Raw genomic sequence first — 25,350 nt, 5'->3', positions numbered from 1 at the left:
TTGTTTGTGTTGCATAATCTCATGGTTTATTTCTTATATGACAATGTGTTTAGTGTACACAAACATTTGACGCTAAACTCCAACACTCAGAGACACCGACTGAACTACTGCCCATTTAAGACTTTGTAAATGGGTGCAACTTTATAATACACTGTTCACAGCAATCATGTTTATATACAATGCAAAATAATTTCAGCCAGAGAAAAAAAGTACCGGTGCAATTTGATAGTGCAACAACAAAAAAAAGATTACATGTGGAAGCACAGAAATGTAAATGATATTTCTTCAAAGGGATTAGAAAACGTATATGTTGTGAAGGCTCCAGCGCATGACTGTGAAGGTAGATACTGAAATGAAAGTGAAGTTTGTGAGAAATGTAACCGACAGCATCACTCTGTGCAAGATGCAATGCCTAGCAGGGCCCAAATGAACCATCCTCCCCCTACATGTCAGTGGACAGATTACTACAGATATATCTTATAAACTCCATTTGGTTCCCTGATAGTCACTAACCTACAATCATGAAGGAACCAGACTGTGAAACCAGAAGACAAGTCAACACAACCACTCCAGCAGGACAAGTATTTTCAAATATCAATGTTACATTCAGTGTACTTTTTTTGTGACTGTGCCAACAAAACTTTGGTTGGCTCAAATGTGATGCACATTTAAAGGCTCAAAGAAAACAAGAGGAATAATCTCAACATAGAGATCCAATATTACTTTTTACGACTGCATTATAAAGGAAATGAGACAGAAATGAGTGCTTAGACAGTGTCATGTACAGTACAACAGGGTATTCCTTCAATTATTATGCTATAGCTGGATAAAACACAACTGCAGCGCTGCCAGGAAAGCCAGTGACACACTTTGATCAATATATTGATCATTCAACCTGCTGGTCAACAAACTAAAGGACATTTGTTATGGGTAAATACTGGCAGTTGTACACAAATTGGCTGCATGTTTTGTTTTTACTTTCCAATTTCAGGATATATGCAGCATTAATAAATCTATAACATTAAGTTTACTCCTAAATTTGACTGTGCCATTACATAAAATGAATGCAATAAAACCTTTTTCTTTCTCGTGTTTCTATGACAGCGTAAGACTGTGGGATGTTGTTGTTGTACCTGTTTGAGAGAAAAACATCACTACTGTCTTTGAGCATGCTCTCTAGGCTGGTTGACCTGAGGCACACCCGTCATCAAACTCACAACTACAACACAACATCTCACAAGCTTTATAAGTACTGGCTCATTTTCAGACCCAGAGTCAAATTGAATGAAATGCTGCATAAATAAACAGCTTCCATTTTCATCATAGATCAATGAATTGATTTTTTTGTTAAAGAACAGGTGTATAGCCTTTCAACATGAACTTTGAAATGGCCACGGTTTACTCTTTTCAGTTTAAAGCATGACTCTACAGACATTAATCATTGCTTTCTGACAGTCCTGCACTATGTTAATGTACGGCTTCTTAATGTTTTTTGAGTATATGTGCTATGGGAGTACAATATGACAGCTGAGTGCCATATTACAAATAGAAATAAATTGAACCTTTTTGTCTGAGTATGTTGATGATGATGATAAAAAAGCAGGAAGTTGATGAGAAATGATCTGCAGACACTTCCAGAACAGTTTTATAGCAGCATGAAGGATGTTGTTTCAAAGCAACTGGTGCAGCGGCATACTGTACAGTATGACTGAAAAGAGAGGCACTACATTAATTAATGTACATATCATTCAGAAAAACTGTTTATTCTTCTGAAACAGTTGATACTTTTGATCCCTTAACAAGGTAACTTTGTGCAGACCACCTTAGTTTTCTCTACCTAATAATGTACGGGGGCAATGGTTAGGCATCACTATCCTAGTCTGAAGAGGATAGTTTTATTCAAGTAATCTTCAGCACAAAGAAAGTAGCCAATCATAAATCATTACATATTTTAGATAATTAGATTGACTACAAGGGGACTATAGGTTGTGTTATTCAGACATTTATGGAACTCATTAAAAAGTGCAGTGTGCAGAAATTGCACGGTACTACTTTTTTTTTTTTTTTAGAAATATAAACGTCTTTGTAAATAAATACATGCAGAAATAAATAATAAAAGCAGTTAAATATCTAAATATATCACATTTTAAAGGAAAAATCAGGTAGAGATTGAGATTAAATTGACAGGAATTAGGGTGATGATATTTGATTACTTATTGTGTGTGAAAGTAGATACCTTTGGTGCTCCTACAAGTAGCGTAAAACTATATGAAATGGTCAAAAATGCCACGAGAACATGAAGTCTATGATGAGAATGCCATTCCCTTTGCCAGGCTGTGTGTGCTAACGTTTCTAAGAGGCAGAAAACTCAAAGACAGGATTCATGGACCACAAAGAAAAGAGGATTATTCTTAAGAGTTACACTCAACTGTCATTTTTTTTCATCAACTTGCATGTATTTTTTAGCTGTATGCAAACCAGTTTCGACACAGTATATATAGCTGTAGAGTAGAGAAGAGAAGAATCAGCATGTTTGTCTATTTACTGATGTAAATGTAGCAGTTTGATCCTCACTGACATGGCAGCTTTAGGTAAAAAGAAATGACACTGCATTTTTTTTAAGGAATAAATGTATAAGGCTTGATGTGTCACTGACAACAACTACAGTACATTACCATACGCTTTGTAATCTGAGATTAGAAACTGTTGCTACTTTCTCCCTTTTCTTCGTTCACCCAGCTAAGATTAAACTCCGGTACAGTACAGTGACAGAAGAGGTTCGTCAGACTACGAGACTCACACCGCAGCAAAGGCCTGACACGAAATGGTCGCTTTAGGTGCTGAGGACACTAGTGATAAATTGAGGATGTACGGGAGGAACATGGTTGTTTGTGACTGTGTGTGTTTGAGGGGGGATAGGGCTCAGCACAAGGGGAGGGATCAGGACAAGGATCTATGTACATGTTAGTCTTTGTTTCACATCCTCATCTGTCCGGCTCGTCTTCTCGACAGCTTTGACCTGTGAGGGAGAAAATACAATGATTTTTACTGAAGTTGTATTTGCCAGTTGGTGTTAACTTCTAACATTTTAAGTATTTTTTGTTAACCTGATCGTTCCAGCAAGGAGAGGATTAAACGCGTACAGCCAGTCGTGCATCTCTTTGTCATTTGTGGCTTGAAGCAGGATTCCACGATGTTCTGTACACACGGCAAATGTGTTCGGGGTCTGATAAAAGAGCCAAAAAAACATCATTAAAACCATGCCTTTTTATAAGAAAGAGGGACATTTGGAGACAGGGCTGATCAATTACCTTCAGCATTGCCTGCTGGTCCTCACTGTACTCCACCTGGGCCGAGGAGAGATTGAGGATGGCACGCTCCACAGTGTCTCTCTCTGTGTTGTAGATGTAGACGTACGGCCGCCGCACAACTACGTAGCGCTTCACCCAACCGTTTGTGTGGGGCTCCAAGAAATGTATGTAACCCTTCTTTGATACAATGGGGCTGCAAAACAACAAGAGTCCACATATCATCACATGACCATGTTTAAACAGAAAAAGTAACAGATCTATTTTAGGCTGCTGTGGCCGGCTCACCTGACTCTGATCTCCTGAATATCTGGGAAAAATCTGCGGATGCGAGGCTTGGTGTCAGAGGCTCCATTAACGGACTTCTTGGCCTCTTGGTCCTGTTGTTTGTCAGGAGTGGGGCTGACTGCACGAGAGCGAGGCGCAGGTGGTCTGCAGGACAAAAACAAGAGGTCAAATTTAGAACCAACCTGCATCTCATGTAATGAAAGTTATTTGCAGAGATGCAGTTACATTACAATCTTTTCAAGGTAAAAAGGTTGGGAAGACAGCTCTAAAGAATATCCTTTCTCACTATGTAATTTATTCCTAACAAGACAAAAATGCAAAACATACTGTATGTATCATGAATGATATATTGAAGGAAACTTGGAACTAAAGATTGAGATTATAAACTCATAAACAACTCAGAAGTGGAGTTAATTTTGCAACCAGTAGAAAACACCTCCTGCTGTCCCTTAGAAAGAATGCAGGTTTAAGGTACTACAGCACCTTTGGCTGTGATTCAAAAACAAGAAACTCCATCAGTTTATCTTGTTTTTGATTCATATATAACAATAAATATACAGGTATATCTCAGGACCGACCTGAGTTCAGTATTGCTGGAGCAACCATCGACCAGTGAAGGGCATGTTGTGGAGGGTATGATCGTGTTCAGAGCAGAGATTGAAGTGGAGTCTTTTAGCGTTGTGACAGACATCTCTGAGATCTGTAAGACACACAATCAAACACATGTAGTGGGTCAACTGTGAGGAACACATCAACAGACTTGTATCTGAGGTTTTTCAAGTGTAGGCTTCGATTTGATTGTTTGAACCTTGCTTTCACTGGCGCTGACACAAACGTGGCTGTATTCTCGGTTGAAGGAGTGAGTGAGCAGCCGCAAACACTGTGGAAATAAAAAAGCACACATAAGGTCAAATCAGGGATATGATATTAAAATGTAAGGACTATAGTCCAACTTGACATGACAGGGCCACAGAACAGGAATAACTAGGAGACTGTACTCAAGACGGTCAAAGCTGGACTTCAGTATTCAGTAAGCAAAGATGTCTGACCTTGGCGGCGAGCTCTCTCTGCCTCTCAGTGGTGATTTCATTGCAGGAGCTGACCTCTGGGTCGACCTCAGAGGGCTGAGGAGACTCACTCGGCTCCTCAGGGACACAGGTCAGCAGGGCCTCCTGGCCCATGAGCAGTGTTGACTCCAATTTTTCCCTCAGCAGGAGATAATGTTTGGTCTTCTCCACCTGAGGACATTGGGAAACATATCAAAGCCATTGACAACAGGAAATATCCAAGAGGGAAAAAGTAGAGGAATACAGTCCTCCCAAATAAAGTCTGGTTCCCATCATAAATTATGAAGATCTATAGAAATGGCTCTCACCACATTTAACTCTTGAAATCATAATATTTTACAATATATTCTGAAGAAGTGGATTGGGATATCTGGTACTGTATAACTCTGAAATGTTATATGTATCTATTACTGAATAATTGTCTCATTGTGCGGATGAGTGGAGACTGTAAACATTAATGGACGAAGCCTGAGGGGCGTCCATTAATGTGGTTTCTAAAGTCCTTTTTGTCTCTGAGGTGTAACTCAGCTCAGGTGTAAAATCTGACTAATAACAACATTATATAGACCTTTCGATTTTCAGAAAGACATTTTGTGCAGTAAAAGAGAGTAACTCATGCCCCTCACATCTTGAAGAAGGCTGAGTTTCTCCAGCTCCCACTGGTGGTCCAGAATGAGGCTGTCGCTGCGGGGCCTCCACCCGGCCAGGTTCTCCTCCCCACGGACGTAGGCAACTGAGGTGTCCAGCACCCGCCTGCGTCTCCTCTGCATACCTGGGATGAGTAGATGAAGTATTAGAAATATGACAGAGGTGAACTTAATGCTGAATACAAACCTTGTCTTGATTCTCACCTGGGCTTCCTGCATCTGCCAGGTTACATAGGCTGACCTCATAAACTCCAGTTACACGGTTTCTAGAAAAAGAAACATACAAGAAAAAACTGAATAAACAGAGAGAACACGATCGCTACATGATGTCTTTTCATAATTCGGGGTCTGAACTCACCCATCTGCTGCTCTAAGGCTTCCAGTACCAAAGAGGTTTCTGATGGAGCGTGAGGCGGAGAGCTTTGTGTCTCGAGAATAAAACACCATGCAGATATCTTTGGTTATAACTGCAGGCTGGGTGCAGTTCTCCATCTGTGATTGATACAAAAAGAGGGAGTTGTGACAATGATCCCTTAGGCTAATGCACAGACATATCTGAGACAGTCAGCGTTAGTTTTATCTCTCATGAATGCAGGCACAGTACTGTACCTCCAAGTAGGCAGAGAGGGTCAAATAGATCTTCTCCCCATAAGGAGTGACTCGGTTTAGTAGCAGGGAGTTGTGCATGGAGCTATCCCAAGCAGCCTCGAAGCGATAGAAAGTCCTAAAGTTATCAGAGTGAGAGGATACCAAGAAAATGAATAAGCAGTCAAAATTGAAGTATTTTTACCTGAACAACAAATATAAGTAAGAGCTAAATAACATTGTTGACTGAAAGGGAATTCCAGTACCTTCAAACCTGGTCCCTATTTTACAGAGTTTGGGGTCTAGATGAGGGATAGGTACAAATAGTTGGAATTGCTCCAAATAATCAGCCCGCACGTGTTCAACAGCTTTTGGTGGCTGAGAGGAAATTTCTTGGGGTAAAGCACATCCAATAAACAAACATTCACTAAAAGTGTTTTTAGTGAAAGCGTTTTAGCCAACTGACTTAAAGCAATTGTGCTTTTTAATTTCTGACAACACAATGGAAAGGTTTCATAAAGATGGACAATTTTTAAAGTGTCTTTTTTATGACCAGCTCCAAAGCTACCAGACTCCATTCACAAAAATGTTGTGTGAGTTTGGTATTTTAGAGGATTTTTTTTACATGGATCCAAACCAGACATCATTAAATCAAATCTTCACCATTAAATTTGAAATAGTGATTTTACCCTAAAGGACTGGAGGTCTACCACTACATATGTTGTAGTTTTCATTAAAAAGAGATAAGTCTCACAATCACTCAAACTTAATGATTGAGTCTGCTATAGATTGTTCTCAGAGGTAAGATTAATGTCTTCATCAATGGAGTCTGCTGGCTTTAAGGAAAGTGATGTAGCTAACATCTGTTTCTGGTAAACAAAGAGTGAGCTTACAAAAATATTTTTTTTGTAATAATGTGCCTATCAGAGGCAGACACACGCACTTTCAGTGGATGTAACTTGTTTCATGTGTTTGCCCCTACTGTACTACTAAATTTTTGTCGTCACTGGCCATCTTGTAGCAGGTATCTTAAGTGATTACTTGGGCAATTCCAAAATATGATTTTACAAAATAGTAAGTCATTTAAATCCCAAAATATGTCAAATTAGGGTCTACGTTTGAAAATAAAAGAATCCCAGTTTTACATAAAAAATTCAAACAATACCACCTAAAGAAAAACTTCAGAATCCATCATAAACACTGAGAAAATAAAGCCATGATAAAAAGAAACAAAAATAATTAATTACTGAAATTGTACAAGGTTTAAATATTGCACTAAGTATCAAAATCTCAGTTCAACAAAAGTGCAAATGGAATCTTTTTGCATGCAACAGAATGACTGTTTTGATATGCTACTTTGTACACAACACTGCAGAAGAGCTGAGGTGACTTTAAATATAGAAAAATGAGGAGAGGGTGAGACTGATGAGAGAGCCCGATGAAGTGAGGGACAGGACAGTGAAATACCTATGGTCACGTCCCAGGGAAATGCTGTGAGGAAGAAGAAATCGGCAAAGGAATAGAAAGTGAGAGTCAGGAAGTATGTTGTGGTTTTGCTCTTTTGTTGCTGGGATGGGGTTTGTCTTTTTTCACACTGTTATCGCATTATGTAAATACTTTCACCGGTCGTAGAGCTCACCCTTCAGCAACTGAGTCTGTTGAATAACCAGGGTAGTGTTTCTTTCCACTTTATGCCCTCACTCTTCCTACCAATAAAAAAGGTCAAATGACTGCAAATGTACATTCCTTTCTGTTACGCCACTGATTCACTCCATACGTTAATGTACACGGTTTCCAAGAGGTGAAATAATGACACACTGAAATCTGTTATTTTTTCTGGCCACATACCAGTAAAGCCTTGAATGGATGAAAAAGATAATCCAAGCAAGAACCGTACAAGGTAATCGATGTTTCTGTAGCCATGAAAACAGGCTGGGCTCACTCGCCTTGGACTGAGGTGACCTTGTGGGAAAGTGAACAACGTGTTACCCCAAAGAAAGCAAACAATGAACTCTCTGTTAAAGAGAACTTGTTGCTGCTCTGTTTTCAGAAAGGGGATTCAGTCTAGAAATGGCCTGCTTTTAAAGTAATTAGCAAGTGAATTAGCACACTCTCTCACATGCACACACTCACACCTCTCTCCTTGTGGTAGAAAAAATGATTGCTTACACTACAAGGAAGCAATTTCCTCTGAGCACTGCACCGACATGTGCTTCTCTGTGTTTTATTACCTCCTAAAAGTGCCGCAGCCAGGATTGAAGTCATGCTGCTGGCCTGACATGTGAGGAGCCATTTGTTTCTGGTGTTTGGCAGAGTTTCCCCGGGGGTACAAGTGAGATTTAAAAAATATTCACAACATCGCAGCAATTTTGGGCAAAGTGCTACTGCTGAGGTAATGGTTCACTGGATTACATTTTAATAGCTGCATTTGAATCCCGTGCCAAAGCTGGTATTGTAAATGATGTGATCCATATTACAGCGCTTGAGCAATTATGTTCCTGTGAAGATTCTGTGGTGATGTGAAAAACTTTCTGTCTCTTGGGATTAGGGGTAACAAACAAGATCACATCCATGGATTTAAAATATAACTTGACTGTGACGTGACAAGAGAGTATAACTACAAGATCAGTTCTTAATTTACAAGTACAGATAAACTGTGTTTATTGGTGTTGGGATGGTTGATAGTGTGATACCTAGTGACGCTGAAATGGTTTGTCTTTTTGACTTTTTAGGGTTTTTTTGTTGCCTGTTTGTTGTTTTCCTGTTGTTGTATTTCAAAGTGTATTAAGGTTATGATTTTCTACATCTGATCCTTTAGGTGTAGCGTGTGCATTCTTGATGGTCTATGCCCGACAACTAGATAATTAATGATGTCACATTAAACGTTGTGCACATTGCTAAATAAACAATGGATAAAAAATGTAAAGTTTTGTTTTAGCATTTGATGAATACTTTTAGTAAAGACATGCTTATGTCTTTGTATCATTTACACCCTCTCCTTGCAGGTTATGTATTGTACTTCAACCACTTACAATGAATGAGACTTTCCTGCCTTAGAATTTGTATCTTCAAATAAAATAGCAACTTTAAAATGAAGCGAAAAACAAAGAGTATAAAGAGGCTCTCTATTATGTCAACAACATCATAAAATTCAATGTTTCTCCCAAAAGACTAATGTTTGAGAGACCAAATATTGCCTTTACACTTTTAAAAGCTCAAAACAGTTATTCCAGTGGCAACTCCTGCAGTGGAAAAAGAGTGTGATACTGGCCAAACGACACCTCCAGCAGAGACACAGTCAAGGTCAGTCCACGTGAAGCCAAGCGAGCCATGCAGAACCCTGTCCATCATAAACCACAGCCTGATAACAGCTCAAACAAAACCCAGCACAGCAAGAGAACCGCGACATGCAGGACCACATCCCTCACTTCACATGAGGGGGAGGAAAACAAAGAGGCACAGAAGAATGGCTGACAGTGATGGCAGAGTGGGAGAGAAGGGAAATCACTGCAGTCTGAGTGGAAATAAAGAATGGGTGTAGAGGACGTTAGGAGGGTGAAATATGTGTTTGTGTAACTTAAGAGCATGAGAAGAGAGGCAAAATAATATACCTAGGCATGTCCGAATCAAGAAACTGTCTGCAAAAGCAAAAGACAACATTCAGTTAGTGGACAGGGAGGAGAAAAATGTTAGCATCCATTTATATTTCATCATTAGTCACTGCAAGACCGACCAGAAACCACACTGGACCACAACCTGACCCGCTGCTGGGCCTGAAAACCCAATTTTTTGTCCACTTAGGCCTCAAAGGGACAAACATTAAGGGCTTTAAATTTGAGGGTTCAGCACTCTAAGAAAGGCTGGTCAAGCAGGGTGTCTGGACAGTGCTGCAGGGAGCGTTTAATTCCTTTAGGTTGAAACTCAGTAGACTCAGGTCCAGCTGAGGCTGTTGGAGGTTAGGTTGAGCTTTTTGTTGAGGGGTCGGGGAAGCAGAGGGATTAAAGCAATGAGCCAAACACAGGCAGAACCAAAAATCAGAAGTAAAATAGCAACTTATAAACTTTACTTAAATTCTACCTTAATAACATGACAGTTTTGTTCAAAGGACATTTGAATAAATAGTAGTTGTGCCACCATACAGAAGTGACATTTATTTCAAGAGATTTAAATGCATAATAAAATAATAGAGAGTTTATTATGTTTTTTTAAAAATGTAAATCCCTACAGTATTTCATGAACAAATATGTTAACCTCGTAACATAACAGAGGAAGTCACACCTCAAGTTCTCTCTATGAGGCCATGAGGTCTTTAAAGATCTCTACTGCTCTCTACTGGCCGGCTACAGGACTACATAAACATCACACACCAATGTTTTTGAAAGACTCATGAAAGAGCCATACTCATGTTTTTGGGTCAAGCTGTAAAACATATTCATTATTGCGCCACTGGGTGTCGCTGTCCTATTGCTTAAGGCACAGGTACATACTGTAGGTCACTTGTCAAGGTATGGGATGTGTTTGACCTCTGTAGGTGTGATCAGGCTGAACAGAAACACAATTTCAGGGCTTCAAATAAAACATTATTGACACATTTATCAGAAAATTTGCATTGTTACTGACATTATGTGATTCTTAAGTATCAACAATCATTCAAAGGATTGAAAATAGTGAAGATGAAATGTTTTTTTATTTGTCAAAATGTGACAGATATAAAGACTCCAAAAACATTTATATATGTTAAGATATATATGTTAGGGACTTTACTCTATGTGATGTCATACATGTGGCTGGAAAAGTTAAAAAGACATGCATTTAATTTCATACTGGGGTGCTTCAGTAAAGATTAATAGGGTTGTCCATGTGAGATACGCCATAATGAGGGAGCGTTGAGTCTCTAGAACAGGTCAGTGTCGGGGTTAGGAGATTCAATAATGGCAGAGAGGTGAAACAGGTTAGAGGTGAGGTGATAAACAAGGTGAGATGCAACATGTAGGTGTAATGGACAAACAAACTACAAGGCACAGATTATCAACGGGAGGGTCGCACAGCCAGCATGTACAAGTGAATTCATTCAGTAACTACTCGTGATGTAGACTGAGGCTGAAAAAACGTCTTCTACAGGTTCACGTCTCTCTGGATTGTTTATGTGTTGCTACTACTGTATACTCATGCACACACAGCAATAACAATAAAAACACCAAAAACAACAGGTGTAGTCATTCTGACCTTAAGGTTGTCCCTTTTAGGGCATGCTTTTATTTTGACATGTGCAGCTGGTTCACCACGCCATGCATTTTTTAATCTGCTGTGTTCTAGTGCTGGAGTTGTCATAGCAGGTTAGTGTTGTCATCAGAACCAATCAGAAGCATTTAGTGTATCCACAGGGCGACCATTTGTCTTTGATGTCATGCTCAGGGTGTGAAGCTCAAATACTGTTATAATGACGTAGTATTAAACCTTACTACTTCATGGTGTAATAAGACACAATTCATAAAATAACTAAAAAGGCAACAGGACATTGATTTAATGCTGTCATTACATATTGTGACTTAGCTGTCAGTATCTCTTAGGCCTTTGGTTCTTAACTGGTGGGTGGGGACCCGAAAGTGGCTCACAACGCCATTTTCAGTAGGTCTCTGATTTGAAAAGTTGTGACAAAAAGTCAAAGTTGTATGCCATATGGTAAAGTGCGGTCTTATAAAAATGTGTATGTAGGGCTGCACAAGAAATCATTGTTATTGCAATGGGAGCTTTCACAATAAACACATTGCAAAGTTCTGAATGTATCGCAATGAATACGATTTTTATTTCACTGCAAACTGCTTTCTCATTCAGCATGTGTAAATTATACATGCTGACTTCATTTACATGCAGTCAGATGAAACTTAAGCTAGCTATCAGCATTTTGCAAATTAAGTAAAAAATATCTGTTAGTACGAATTTTCATGAAATTCATTCATCTTAGTAACTTCGTGAAATGTATTATTCAAGTCTGCCTACCACGTGTTAACACTCCTACCTTTAGGTGTCTGAAGCTGTAACCGTATATGAGCGAAGCACCTAAGTAGTAGCAGATCTATATATGGAGAGGAGCCAACTATATGTTGTCAGCAACTGTTTGCTAGACAGAGAGTCTACATCTGATACGTATACAAATCAGTGTCATGTCATCTTCATTGTTTTATGGTGATGCACCCAAATAGAAAGGAATTTGTGGGTTGCACCTTTTTTTCAGAATATAAGCAGCACTGTGAACACTGTTACTTAGTCAGCACTTTGTCAGTCAAGTGATTTGGAAGCGTGCTTGTTTGATGAAGTTGTCTGACCTCGGCCGATTAAACGGTGTTATAATCTCCAGTCTGTTTCACGATTTCTTCATTAGATTTATACATTAGAAACAAACCCCACCTAACAATATCTTTATATTAGCAATATTTATTTAAGATTCATGAGAAACATGTTGCAACAGCTATAGCTTTATCTAATATGGATTTATTTGTAAAGAGGCGGTGTTGGTCCTGATGCTATACCTGTTGATAATCGCTGTCATTGGCTATCAAAATATATTGTTTTACTTGATATACTGTATGCTCTGATTTCTCACCATACAGTTACTTTTCAGTTAGTGATCCATCAATATCATTAAGTGATGATTGATAACAATCAGCTTATCTTTGTTATATGTGGAATACAGCAGTATGATATTGTGACAACATTTGAGTTTTCCACCTGAGTGTCACATCAGAGGAACATGGTGGCTGTGTGCACAGGGTTAATAAAATAGATTCAAAATCCAGCAAAGCCGCTACACAAAAAGTCATACCTCTGACCACGAGACCTTTCTAATCTTTAATTCCATATTACATCATATAAATATCATACTAATTCAAAATCCTATGTATTTTCATATCTGTCAATGTCAAAGTAGTGTGATTTCATCAAATGACTATAACAATACGTACCGGTCATCCTGCATGGGCCTGACATACCCAGCAGACAAGATGTTGAGAGAGAGGATATTTGGGTCAATAATCGTCTCATCTGCTTCGGGGGTGTTGCGGAGACGTCCTTTAAAGTCAGAAGTCAGTTAGAACAACTCTAAGGAGATGTAACTGTGAAATGTTTGCAGGTTTCCTGTAGAAGAAAAGCAGACTTACCCACAACAAGCTCACGGATGTCCCTCCACTCCATGTCACCTCCTGACTCATGTACGATGGTGACAGTGATTCTCCTCTGGAGGCCCTGTGGTTGTGAAGAAGAGAGAGGCACCGAAGAAAGAGAGAGGTGTGTTTATGTGAAGTTGTTATACAATATTTGCCAATCCAGTTAAATTCATCTAGTTCATTCAGTTACATTTTAATTCATTTAGAAAGCATAACAAACAACAACAGCTGACCAATGTTCTCCTTATAATTGTGACCTGCCGAGGGGCTACAGATGTAAACTAGCTCGAAGCTAACTCTGGTACAATGCATCAAATTGGCAACATTTCTATTTAATATTGTACATGGTCTCTTTCCAAATAAAAAAGTTAAATAAAATAAAATAGACGAGTCTAAGATAAAGAGTTTGGGGGCTGCAACTGAAAAGGCACAATCTGTTTTGTGCTTCAAAATTCTCCTATATTAAATCTTGGCAGCAGAAAAAAACAGCTCACGGGAACTGAATGACCACGACGAGGAATGTGATTTAAAAATGAAAGATAGATACATCGCAAATAGACCATTTCAGGATTTGTAAGAAAATGATTAAAATACATGCAAAAGCACCTAATGAAGTAGGGTTAGTGTGGGTGAAATGTGCTCCTGTTTTTGTTTCCCAGTCAAAGAACAAACCTCAAAATATTGATTAACTGCAAGCTTCAAGAATATATCTGGATAACACCAACATAAATATAGTTACATTGGTCAGTTTTAGACAAAAGAATGTATAACTCTTTTTAAAATTCAAAATATTTTCTTAACGAGTGATTGACACCGGCGGCCTAGTCGTAATAGTGCCCCTCCGGGAGGGTGGTCTGGGTTCAAACCAGAGCTGTGGCTCTTTTCCAGCATGTCATTCCCCACTCTCTCTTTCCCCGATTTCTGCCTCTGTCCTGTCTCTAAAAAAAGGTATAAAAAGCCTAAAAATAAACCTTTAGAAAGTGAGATTGACATAGTACCTGATGCAGTAGGAATGTGCCATGGCAAGGCATTCCTCCTCTGTGGTCCACCACTGCAGGGATGTAGCTGAAAAGACAGATAAAACAAGCTTAACTGATGTGCCACTGCTAGGTAGAGCTGGAGAGGAGGAATTGTTTTTTTTTAGATAAATCATATCCTAATATTATTTAACAGAGTTAGTCTGAATCATTCCAAACTCCAGCTGAGTGAAAATCAAGACCTAAATGTTTTGACTTGGTTTGACCCAGGATACTCACTCTCCGTTGGCCTCCAGCTCACAGATCTCAAAGAACACCATGAGATCATATTTACAGTGGCAGGGTCCTGCCTGCGGGCGGGTCATAGCTGTCAGCTTGGTTGCAGGTACTGTGTCGGAGTAGATAAAGAGCGTAAGACAGGCAGAGAAGTTAAAGAGGGTAGACTAGTTTCTACTGTAACAGCAGGGAGCAGCTCTAATCCTACAGAGGAAAGAGAGGGGGGTGAAGAATGGAAATCAGTGATGCAGGGGGAAGAAAGGAACCAATCAGGAGTGCCTTTCCTCCAGCAGGTTTATAATCAACTCAGGAGTGCTACCCATAGGAAGAATACCACTAAATTAACTTCTATTTCACCTTATTTTTCTCTGTGGTTTCTCTGTGAACCATCCTGTGAATTAGGAAAGTATATGCACAAACCGCCTGGACACTACTGCATTTTAAAGTTATTAAAGTTGTCTAACTATCTGGTCTGACTATGGATGAACTGATAAATATTTAATCATTTAATGTAGTTACTTCACTAGAATGAGTTCATAGAACAGATAAAGTGTGCATGAAGAATTTATCACACACTGGAGTTAAATCTTTACTTTTTTGAAACAGTAGCCATAGTGATGATGTCCTTAGTTTATAAAATATAAATATTATTTTGGCCATCCTCATCTTGACAAGTGATAATTGTTAGGCCAAGATGGTGGATGTTTATTGCTACACCTCTGACAGGTTACAAAGGTACCTGTTGGTCAGTTGTAGGTAGCTGCATCTTTATTGTTCCACTTTAACATGAGAATAAATCATTTTTAGATTATTGAAGTCTTATCTATCCTTTAGATAAATATATAGAATAATGTGCAGTAGAGTTAGCATTTCCATCCATTGCCATCGAATTTAAGAAAAGCTTGAAGAGGGAACTGTAAGGAGAATCCACCACGCAGGTCATAAGAAAACACACAGAACACAAGAGAGCCAATCCAACCGAATCCTGACACCAAAAAAAAATCCTTTTTATATCAATATGTTGTCTTCAAAACTTCTTCTTACAACTTCTAATATTCAGTCATTTCATGAGCTATGGTAGAAGAACTGCTCTCGTTTCAACCTACTAGCTTAGAGGAGTTCAGTGTTGCATTTTTTCACATAATTTTTTTTGTTGTGAGAGAAACATTAAAAACTAACATAAAAGTAGTTACAGTATTTTGTAAATATTTTGCCAAGGTAGATGCTTGATATAAAAAGGCTTTCAGTCACAGGATTCTCATGGATCTGACATCAATCACCAACCCGGCTTCTGAGCTTTAATAACTGAACAGATAGAGATGGGTGGAGCTGTCAGCTGAGCTCGCTCGTTTGCTTCCAGTAAGAAGGAAGCAGCCAAGCCAGCGGCAGACAGAGCGTGGCCTGACAGCGAGTCCACCAGCGCCCCATTGAACACATCTGGGACCAGGTATCGGATCATCTCCAGAGATTTCTCCCGCTCCGGCGAGGTGTCAGAGTCAGCTGCTCACACCCAACAACATGAAGCTGAGATGACGTGACTTGCAGACAACACAAGTCTAGACAAAGACAATCAGACAAATAGAAATTGTTGCAATTGAAGCAAGGCGTTTATTCACCTGGTTTGGACAGGGGCATCACTCGTGGGAACTGTCTTCTGCAGGGACGGAGTGGACTGGTTAAAGAAATAACAACAAAACGTGTTATTTTATGGAACATGTTGTAACTTACATCTTTGTCTGTGCAGAAAATCAGACCAATCAGAAGATTTTTTTGCCAGGTACCTGATGACATCTTTACAGAGAGGAAGAAACGGTTGTTTCTGGTAGTGGCCGAACACCTCAAACACGATGGGTTGAGTCTTGATGTAGTCAACAAAGGATTTAGTAACTTCCACAGCAATCTATCCAATAAAAACAGTGATAAAGAATTTAGTAACTTAATTTAAACAAGCAAAACTCATCAAAAAAGCATGTGCATCTGATACTTCTTACATTCTGCACATGATAGAAGCCCAGCGGAGGGCCTCTGCCGGTGTTTTTGAGTGGCTCAGTGGAGAAGGCTTCATCGTGGCGGTGGATGAAACTGAAATCAAACCACATTTTAAAACATGCAACTGTGAAAGGAACATGACTTCTATCAGAAGACGCAGGAGTTCAAATTAGCTCACTTGAACTGGCAGAAGATGTCGGCATATTCTGCAGAGATGCTGGAGGCCTGCAGGACGGTCACCCTGAAGGTGAAAACGTTACCAATCTTCAGATGCTCCAGAGCGGCTTCAGATGCCCCATCCAGAGCGGCCTTCAGCGGATTCTCAGGCTCGTCTGCACCGGCTGGGAAGAGCACAAAACAAGAATCATATGTAGTTAAAGTGTAGCTGATTTTAGCACACAACATGAACCACATGTTGATGAGGTTTGGCCGGGATTTGGGGGCAGTGACTTGGGCTCATAAGAGCTGAATATCAACTCTGATCATATTACTTGTTTACAAGTCTCTTAATGGTTTTGGGACTAGCCTTCATTCCTGATTCTCCCTGTTTTTCCTCACCTGTCATGTTCTCTTAGATCCTCTGCAGCCGGTTTTATAACTATATACTATCACATAAATAAAAAGCTCAGACGTTCAAACAATAAAACAATGGAACTCTAACTACATACAAGACAATTTGTGAATGACAGCTAAAATCATTCATTAGACATTACCTTGATTTTGCTAATCTTTCTTATCCCTGTCTTGATTTGCAATTCATTTTATTGCTTGGTATAATTATGCCACATCGGCATCTTTGCATGGAAAAGTGCAGTTTTAATAAAGCTTTGTTATAATTATAAACACAGTTTATGTAGAGCCTCAGCCCTGCAGACTTAGGCCTATTGAAACTACACACACACACACACACACACACACACACACACACACACACACACACACACACACACACACACACACCCAAGCACACTCCCAAACACGTAGTCATGCATCCATTCATACAAAAGATACAATTACCCGCACATGTGTTGTTGTTAACCTCATCAGCTGAGGGACCCATTTCTGAGTTCTGCCCCTCCCCTTCCACAATACGAAGCTCCTCCTGGGAGACCCCAGTACGCGACAGACCTACAGAGCAGGTCTCAGACTGGAACTACAAAAGCAAAGTGCAACACACAAAACAGTCAAAATGTTATTTCAAACAGGTGAATCCTTTATGTATAGGTTTTTTTTCATACCTTTTCATATTGATGATCCTCAAAAGAGATTTTGGCAGTACCGGACTGCCTCACTCCCGAGCCGTAGTCAGGAGCTTCCTCATCAGCTGGAGGGAAACACAGAGCACCTTCACTTCACTCCCTCAAGAAGTCTCACTCAGCCTGTACTCCTGCATGCTATATTCTAAACAAGACTGAGGATCTGAGCCTTACCTGATATGGCCTGCACCGCCACACGGAGGAAGCCCTTCACTTCTCCCTTCTCGCTGACGATGGCCACGCGGTGGACCAGAGGAACCGGGTACAGCAGGTTGCTCAGATACACAAAAGCCCTGAGCAGGAAGCAGAGAAAAGACAGAAAGGGATAAATTGAAGAAAATTATGAAAAACCCCTAGGGAGACACTTTGATAAAACTGGACTGGACGGTGACTGGACAACAGAACACAGAGCTGCAAAGCAACCAAACAGAAGCTGGGACTGCTCTTGCGATGGCCATGGCTGCCCTTTACTATCGCTTCCTGACCATCTACAAATCAAAAATGTCAAGACAGTTATGGGTCACATGCAGAATTCCTTAAACTTTGCATTGAGAGCTTGGTGAGGCTAAGGAGCATGAGTGTAAGGGTCAACTTAAATACTGGAAACCAGCCTCCTACTAAGCTGGGCAGCAGACTCTTCCTCATGAGCATTCATTAAATTCTTGAAATGCAGTTTTTTATGCAGTGTTTAAAGATTGTTATCTACTGCGCTATAGCTTCTTAAAAGTGCCTCAATATGAAAACGCCACACTACATATCAAATGTGAGGAGCCAGAATTAGAAGTCAAGGCACTTTGCATTAAATTTTAAAATACTTCAGAGGTAGTGCCAAAGATGAACTTTTAGAATAGTCGTGTGGGTTCAACTGCACTAGAAATGTTCTTCCTTCTTTTTTTTCTAGCTATAATATTGGATCTTGCAGGCAAGGGTCACGTTTCCCATGAGCCAATAGGGGTAGACATTTAAGGGTGGAGTATTAAAAAAAGATTGGTGAGGTGCAAATAAGGCATGCTCCAGACAAAAAGGTGAACTTAAAATGCTGTTAACATCTCGACTCAAAGGAATCCAAAGCAAATGAAACAGAAATCATCAAACGGAACAAGGCCCAGCTTGAATAGAAAACTGCCAACAGCTCCATAAAGTGTATGCTACACAAAAACAACAAATGACATCTGAAATCAAAAATCAAAGTTCACCTCCTGGGAGGAAGTAATCATTTGTGCAAAGGAGGGGGCACGAGTTCAGCATCAGACGTATTCCAGTAAAAAAAAAAAAAAAATTGACAAAAAAGGTCAAAATGAAAAGACTTGTGCTCTGGCATGCCTAAAAGAGACAGCTGCAGTAGAAACCAGCTCTTTCATCTTGAGATTTTGAGTCTTCCTTCAACACCACTTTGCTTTTCATCAGACTCTTCTGTGCTTTAAAGGTTTCACAGCGTGGTGATAACTTTCCGCTGTGGGTTCCTGTGTTATGCAAATCGGACCTGAATAAACTCCCTGAGACATGTCAGTGCCTTTGCTCGTGAATGATCGCCTTGAAAAGCTGCTAGTTTGCATTTAGCCACACAAAAAGTGAGACACACACCTCAAGCAGCCGTTGAGCATCAACTTTGCTTGGATTTCCATGGAAACAAGTGATATGAACTGAACCACCTTGGGCTGATAAGAAGCAACTTTAGATGTGAGATTTTAATAAGCAATAGAGGCATTTAGTCCGAGTTTGAGTGAAGCAAAAAAATTATAATAATAAAGTATACAACAGTCAGAGTTGTTGAGATAAATAAGGAAGCAAAAGATAAACCTTTGGGCTCAGAAATGTCTACTCCAGAGTCAACTCAAAATCATGTTTTTCAATAAATCTGTGAAGTGGGGCAATATAGTGACAGAAAAAAACAATCAAAACTACACTGTCCAGATAACTTGTACTGAGCATGCAGGAAATGTTTAAGGGGGGACGGTAATCTATTAAATGTCAGCGTTATTTAAACACATTTTGGGTAGGAAACAACTAACAAAAATCAGTTTCTTAAAGGCCCCAGTAGATTGCTTTCGCCTGCAGCCTTGACAGGAGCTGTAATGGCTGAAGAGCACTTTGATCGGAGTACATCTGAAGAAATAGCTTGTTTTGTTTTTTCACACTAAGGGGCTCAGGTTGCTAATGTTTATTTCTAAAAAATTACACAAATGGTCCTTCCGGAAATACATTTCTTTAAAGGGAAAATTCTTGTTCAGCATTTAACAGCAGTTAGCTTCACTGCTTTCTTCAAAGACACCAAACTCCATTAAAAAAAAGTTCATTTTAATACATAGAGCAGGACAGTTTCTGTGTGAAGCTGCTCCCATGTGTCTGTTTTTGTTTTTTTGTATTTATTGTGTTGGATCAGCGTTACGTTTTTCAGGTACCAAAGTCACACAATAACAGAAGTAACAATCAAATTGACAACATAAGCAATGTAATGTATCGTGTCTCACCTGTAGCCATTGCACTATGGACTAATATGTGATGTGTGTGTGTTATATGTGTGCGTGTGTTCTTTTGCTGTGCTCTCATGTATATGCTAACTGTTTACACACTGATGCTTTTTCACAAATTAAGTTCTTAACGATAAATACACTTATTTGAGTTATGTCATAACTGCCATGTTTTGCCAGGTTAAAAAAACATGTTTTGTTTTTTTATGGAGTCTGGTGGATTTGAACAGAGCACTTAGTCCCCTTTGTAGTTCAATAAACAGAAAAGGTCTATACTTAGTAGGAATCCCATCTGTAAAGTTTTTAGACACAATCTGTCTATGACTCAAACAAACCTACTTTGGGTACATGTGTCAGATAAAAGGATTACCTAACAGCCTCTTTGCAGCTGCCAGCTTAAATTAACTACTTCTATCCATCAGTCATTTAAAACCCTAAAGAATTAAAAATCAAGTCCCAATTGAAGCAATCAGAATTTTGCTTGAGAAGATAAAGACGATAAATAAATTAAATTCCCTCGATTCAAAAGTTACAGGTTAGTTTGGTGTCCAAATCTCCACTGAAGCTGTCCGACTGTACGGCCCCCACCACGTGTGGATAGTGCTGACTTCTGTTTAAAAGTACAAGGGGGAAAAAAACAGACTACTTTGGACAAAACATTGTGGTTGCCACAAATGAAACACAAGATATTCTTCAACCATCTTCAATCTAATATGCGTTTTCAATGTGGACATGCAAGCCCAGTCTTCAACAGCGGACTTTGTGAGAGTACCCTTGAAGTGTGTCATTAATGTGTTTTCAGAAATGAATTGGCCTTTGCTGATGTCTGTCGAGGGAAACAGACCCCCGCATCTCAGCGTGAAAGAGCTAGTTTCCTCCACCAGCATGCTCCCTGAAACCTCACCAACCTTCCCACTACACTGAATATAGGTGTGCGGTCGTAAAAGGGATCCTGGCCTTCGCTGGAGCCTCGGCAGAGCTCTCCCTCATCATCATCATCATCATCAACATCATCCTCATCATCATCTGCCCCGAGCTCCAAGCACGGGTCCTCCAAAAAGATATCATCGTCCAGGTCCTCCAACTCTTCCAACTCCTCCGCCTCCCCTCGACCCTCGCGCTGAGCTTCGGCCAGCTCAGTTATTTCAGAGTTGGAGAGGGACGAGGGTGGGGTGGGGTCACTCATGCGCTCGCTCATGCATGTGTTGAAAAGAGGGTTTCTGGTGCAGCCAGAGACACGGGAACCAGGTTAGTACAGATAGAGAGAAAGCACACACTTGATCAAACAGGACCACAGAAGGAAACCTGCCTCCCTTCAAACCAGGATCTGCCTTTAGAGCCAGTTTTTACATGTATGCTGTCCAATGTTTAGCGCAGCAGACATGTACGAAAGAGGCACACAGAACAGATGGGAGAGGGTGAAACCAGCTACAGTGGTTGTTACAAGTGTTTGACCCCATTTGATGAGAATGTCTGTACAGTACTGAGTGTGCCAGATCATGGAGTAGATGACTGAGACCCTGAAGAAAAAAAAGATTGTTTCCTAAGAGGAAAGTCACTTCCAGTTACTTCAGAAGCGAGTTCTGGTAAGGCTAATATTCTTTGGTCTTATGTTCACATGTATGGGTAATTATAAATCCAGAGTTTGTCTTATCAGAAAAATATGAGAAATATTTAAGAATCTATCACATTGAAAATAAAAATCCCACACACTACTCTTGCTCGGCATCACCATTTTACAGTATTAGAAAAAGTCACAATGTTTCGGTCCCTATGAACATTTGTCAAGAACAAGAGTAGTGGGCAGGATTTTTTCTTTTCAAAGAAATAAATAAGAGAAAAATAAAGAAGGATGTTGTTACATTAAGTCATACTAAAATTCAGCATGAAACATTTAAAATTATATCTATCCGCTGCTTTTAGACTACAAGCAATGTAAAAAATGTGCGATTACATTTTTGAAACATCTGGTAGTTTTTAAGCCCTCCATCTCTTCTCCACTGGTATGTCGTGGTACAAATACACAAACCAGCTACATCCAACTTCAGCTTATTGCTGATACATTATTTATCTGAGGAATAACATTTCATTAAGTTTGGGGCTTTTGGCCTCACACTGATGCTTTTGGCCACACACTGTAAGCCTGGTGTACTTATTGAGTATATAAATAGAAAGTCAGAATGAGCTGACAAACAACATATTTCAGGGAGACATTTTGCAGATTACTGCTTGATCATTTTTGCTTGTCTTGCAGGAGATTAATGACATTAAAGTCCTGATATGCTGAAAGTTATGTAACTGGGCCATGTGACTGTGTGTGCGACCCATCTGCAAGGAGAGAAAATGACAGCGAGAGAGAGAGCGAGAGAGTTTGGCAGAGAGACTGGGAGGCTGTGTGCCAACGTGGGAGAAAAAGAAACAGCAGGCTTTGAGTAGGAGGACTGAAGAAACATCGATCTCAAATGTTCCACAGCTGATTTTTCCCATTAAAACAGACAGGTCTCGCATCAACAAGCCATTGATTGTCAAATCCTTCCTTTGTGTAAAACCTTTAAGACCATATTCAGAGGGGAAAAAAGCATGTGTTTGCAGTTTAACTCTTTTGCAAATCTCTTCAAAATTGACGGCTTACTTGGTAAAAGATTTGGCACTGAACATTTAAAAGCTGTCGGTCCTTCATACAAAGAAATGTTTCATATTAGTTGGAAAGGAGAGATGGTTAGTAACAGTCACAGTCTGGGCACAACAGACTTAAGTATATCATGACAGAGACACAGTGATGAAGTCAAGACAACTCATTACTTCATGCTGGTTTTCATCACTTCGCTACATGGACAACATGTGGCAGCTATGGCCAACAGCCTCCCATTATCTTTAATGAGAAAGTACTCTGGACATCTGCTGTCTGGCTTCTGTCGACCTTTACATGTCTTCAGTTTGAATTCATTCCTGTACTGTACATACACGGTACGTATAGGGGCCACTGCTGCCCAGCATTTACCTGCCAACCAGACGGAACCAGGGGAAGCGGTCGTAGAAGGGGTCTCCTCCGGTCATCACATTTTCAGAGTCTTCAGTCGTGTTGTGCGGCACATCAGCCGCACGATCATACATGTCTCTCATGAGATCGAGCCTCTGCCTGCAAGAAGACGCAACCACAGAGTTAGTGTCCTAAAAGAGGATACAATTGAGGTTAAGGATGACTCTTCTGTCAGTCAATGCTGTACTTTTGGTAATATTTAGCCCTCAGACAGATGATATGTTGTCCTAATGTGTGCACTCTCTGTTACAATCTGCCAATGGTGCTCTGCTGATCACGGAGGTTGATCAGGCTTTGCTATTTGATTCCTAACACAAATAACTGTCTACCTACTGAAAAGCCCAGCTTCACCTTCTTCTACTTCTGTAAACTTTTTTTTTTCCAAGACATTTGGAAATGTTTTCAGTACTGTTTTATTAGCTTGATGTAATCTCAGTTACGGTCTTGAATTTATTTTTTCTGTCCTCTTTTATATCCATTTTATCTGCTTTGTCTTGTTCATTTTTCAAAGCACTCTGACACTTTATGGAGAGAAAGTGCTGTATATACAAGAAGTTATTATTCTGTCACTATCATCAAAGCTAAGGGGCTAAGCTCAGCCGTCATCACGTCTTAGTACAGTCAAACTGATTCCACAATTGCATAATATTGGTGTCCCAGTCTGTGAGTGACCATTGCGTTTCAGCGTTGCAAAAGCACAGATGGAGCTCCACATAGACACAGAGTCAGACATGCACACACACAGCGCTGCACTCCGTCTTGCCTCTGTTACTACCTCCAAAGACGGTACAGAGGGGGGGACTATTCACCCCCCCTGTTATGCCAACGCAACATTCAGATTGAAGGCAAAGCATCACAGGGGTGTAAATATGGCTGCTTGACTAACTAGGGCTAAACATTTGTCTGAAAGATTATCATTAATTAGAGGCCTCTGACTTTGTTGCATGTTGATGTACCTCAGTTTTTCTAATGTCCAGTAGTGGGTGGCTCCATTTTTCTGATCCTGCACCTCCACAGCCACAATGGTGCGTGGGAAGTGTCGTACGTCTCTGTCTTTAGTGGCCTCTGGAGGCAGCAGGTCTGGAGGCAGGGGGGAGTACAGAGTGTCTGTGAGCAGGATGAACTGGAACTGGACCTGAAGGGACACAAAGCGTAGGTTAAAGAACAGAACAGTCAAAGAAACACATCAATCTTGAGATATAATGGAATAGTAATCGTAAAAGGAAACATGGTGTACCTTTTTCTTTAGTTCTACGCTGATGGCGTTGGCCTCCTTGAGGAATATGGCGTTTCCCCACAACAGATCACGCAGAGAGGTGAACTGATAGCTCCGCCACTTGCGGAAACTCCACACAGCCAGCTCTCTCTCCTTCTCTGTCCATTGCACTGTGGGAAATAAAGGATAAAACGTTATTGTTTGTTTAGGGTTTCTTTGTTTACCCCCTAAATATTAATGTTCAGTATATGTGTTTTTTAATTAGTTTACCTTCCTCTTCTGGCTCTTCCTCTTCTTCAGGGACGTCTGGGTAGTAACGGTCCACTTGCTTCTGAAGAGCCTCCAGCTTGCTCTCATAATCCTTAACAATTAATCATTGAAGAACTAAGTTAACGCTTGTGGACATAACCCATTAAAAGCTGTAAAGAAATGGATTTCAATTAAGAAACTGTTCGGTGGATAGAAAACGTGTCGAGTCAGCGCACATTCAGAAAAACGGAGTATAATTGGTGGCACTTACTTTTCTAAATTTGATTTCTGTATACTCAATAAAGTAAGTGTAATATATAAAACAGAAAAAACATACAAACCTACATAAAGATTCAAAATCTAGTTTCCTGTGGCTTCTAAGCAAAAGATAATGTAAACAACCCAAAGCTACACATCACTGTACCAGTCTTTGCTGCTCCAGAAGGTTGTTGGTCTCCTCTCTTTCTTTGCGATACTGCTCCTCCAGCTCCTGCAGCCTGACGACACAAACACAAGGAAGGTGAAGGACAACCCCAAAGGAAACTTTGTTTTTTTCACCGTCAGTATCTGGAGCAGCATGGCACTTACTGTGCACTTTACTGCGGGCTTGAAAAACTTGAGAGCTTTTAAAATTGGAATTGCCCGTAGAGTAGAGTAATTATCTTTTCCTTCTTGGGCTAACCCATCTGTTGTTCCTCTGTTAAATAAAGAGACAAAATCTGATTCCTACTACCCCACCTTTCTTCTCAAAGTTAAGTTGGATTGCTCTCTAATAACACTAATAGCTACCTATTGATTTTCACTACAGACTGTAAAAA

At 40.0% G+C, this 25,350-nt stretch overlaps 1 protein-coding gene across 12 annotated transcripts in view; it reads right to left on the bottom strand.

Annotated features, from left to right (window-relative positions):
* kif1aa (kinesin family member 1Aa) overlaps window positions 1-25,350 on the bottom strand; it is a 52,253-nt gene continuing 26,903 nt past the window's right edge. For 2 of the 12 annotated variants that reach the window (XM_065956088.1, XM_065956092.1), the window contains exons 22-51: window positions 24,957-25,029; window positions 24,554-24,644; window positions 24,305-24,453; window positions 24,024-24,202; window positions 23,029-23,166; window positions 20,936-21,247; window positions 17,731-17,849; window positions 17,539-17,645; window positions 17,324-17,453; window positions 16,479-16,641; window positions 16,303-16,393; window positions 16,093-16,211; window positions 15,928-15,983; window positions 14,315-14,423; window positions 14,057-14,123; window positions 13,053-13,137; window positions 12,858-12,963; window positions 9,507-9,533; window positions 7,363-7,386; window positions 5,920-6,034; window positions 5,669-5,802; window positions 5,515-5,576; window positions 5,290-5,435; window positions 4,646-4,834; window positions 4,405-4,476; window positions 4,175-4,296; window positions 3,597-3,740; window positions 3,312-3,504; window positions 3,108-3,226; window positions 1-3,019 (exon numbers count right to left, since the gene is read on the bottom strand). In XM_065956088.1, coding sequence (XP_065812160.1) covers window positions 2,977-3,019; window positions 3,108-3,226; window positions 3,312-3,504; window positions 3,597-3,740; window positions 4,175-4,296; window positions 4,405-4,476; window positions 4,646-4,834; window positions 5,290-5,435; window positions 5,515-5,576; window positions 5,669-5,802; window positions 5,920-6,034; window positions 7,363-7,386; window positions 9,507-9,533; window positions 12,858-12,963; window positions 13,053-13,137; window positions 14,057-14,123; window positions 14,315-14,423; window positions 15,928-15,983; window positions 16,093-16,211; window positions 16,303-16,393; window positions 16,479-16,641; window positions 17,324-17,453; window positions 17,539-17,645; window positions 17,731-17,849; window positions 20,936-21,247; window positions 23,029-23,166; window positions 24,024-24,202; window positions 24,305-24,453; window positions 24,554-24,644; window positions 24,957-25,029 — 3,484 coding nt within the window. In that variant the 3' untranslated portion in view covers window positions 1-2,976. The remainder of the gene's footprint in view (window positions 3,020-3,107; window positions 3,227-3,311; window positions 3,505-3,596; window positions 3,741-4,174; window positions 4,297-4,404; window positions 4,477-4,645; window positions 4,835-5,289; window positions 5,436-5,514; window positions 5,577-5,668; window positions 5,803-5,919; window positions 6,035-7,362; window positions 7,387-9,506; window positions 9,534-12,857; window positions 12,964-13,052; window positions 13,138-14,056; window positions 14,124-14,314; window positions 14,424-15,927; window positions 15,984-16,092; window positions 16,212-16,302; window positions 16,394-16,478; window positions 16,642-17,323; window positions 17,454-17,538; window positions 17,646-17,730; window positions 17,850-20,935; window positions 21,248-23,028; window positions 23,167-24,023; window positions 24,203-24,304; window positions 24,454-24,553; window positions 24,645-24,956; window positions 25,030-25,350) is intronic. The other 10 variants (XM_065956096.1, XM_020631043.3, XM_065956090.1 and 7 more) reach the window with 9 other exon arrangements.

This window comes from Labrus bergylta, chromosome 6 (assembly GCF_963930695.1).
Source record: "Labrus bergylta chromosome 6, fLabBer1.1, whole genome shotgun sequence".
NCBI lineage: Eukaryota > Metazoa > Chordata > Actinopteri > Labriformes > Labridae > Labrus > Labrus bergylta.
Note: the sequence above shows the minus strand (reverse complement) of the source record. Positions and strands in the feature narration are given on the sequence as shown.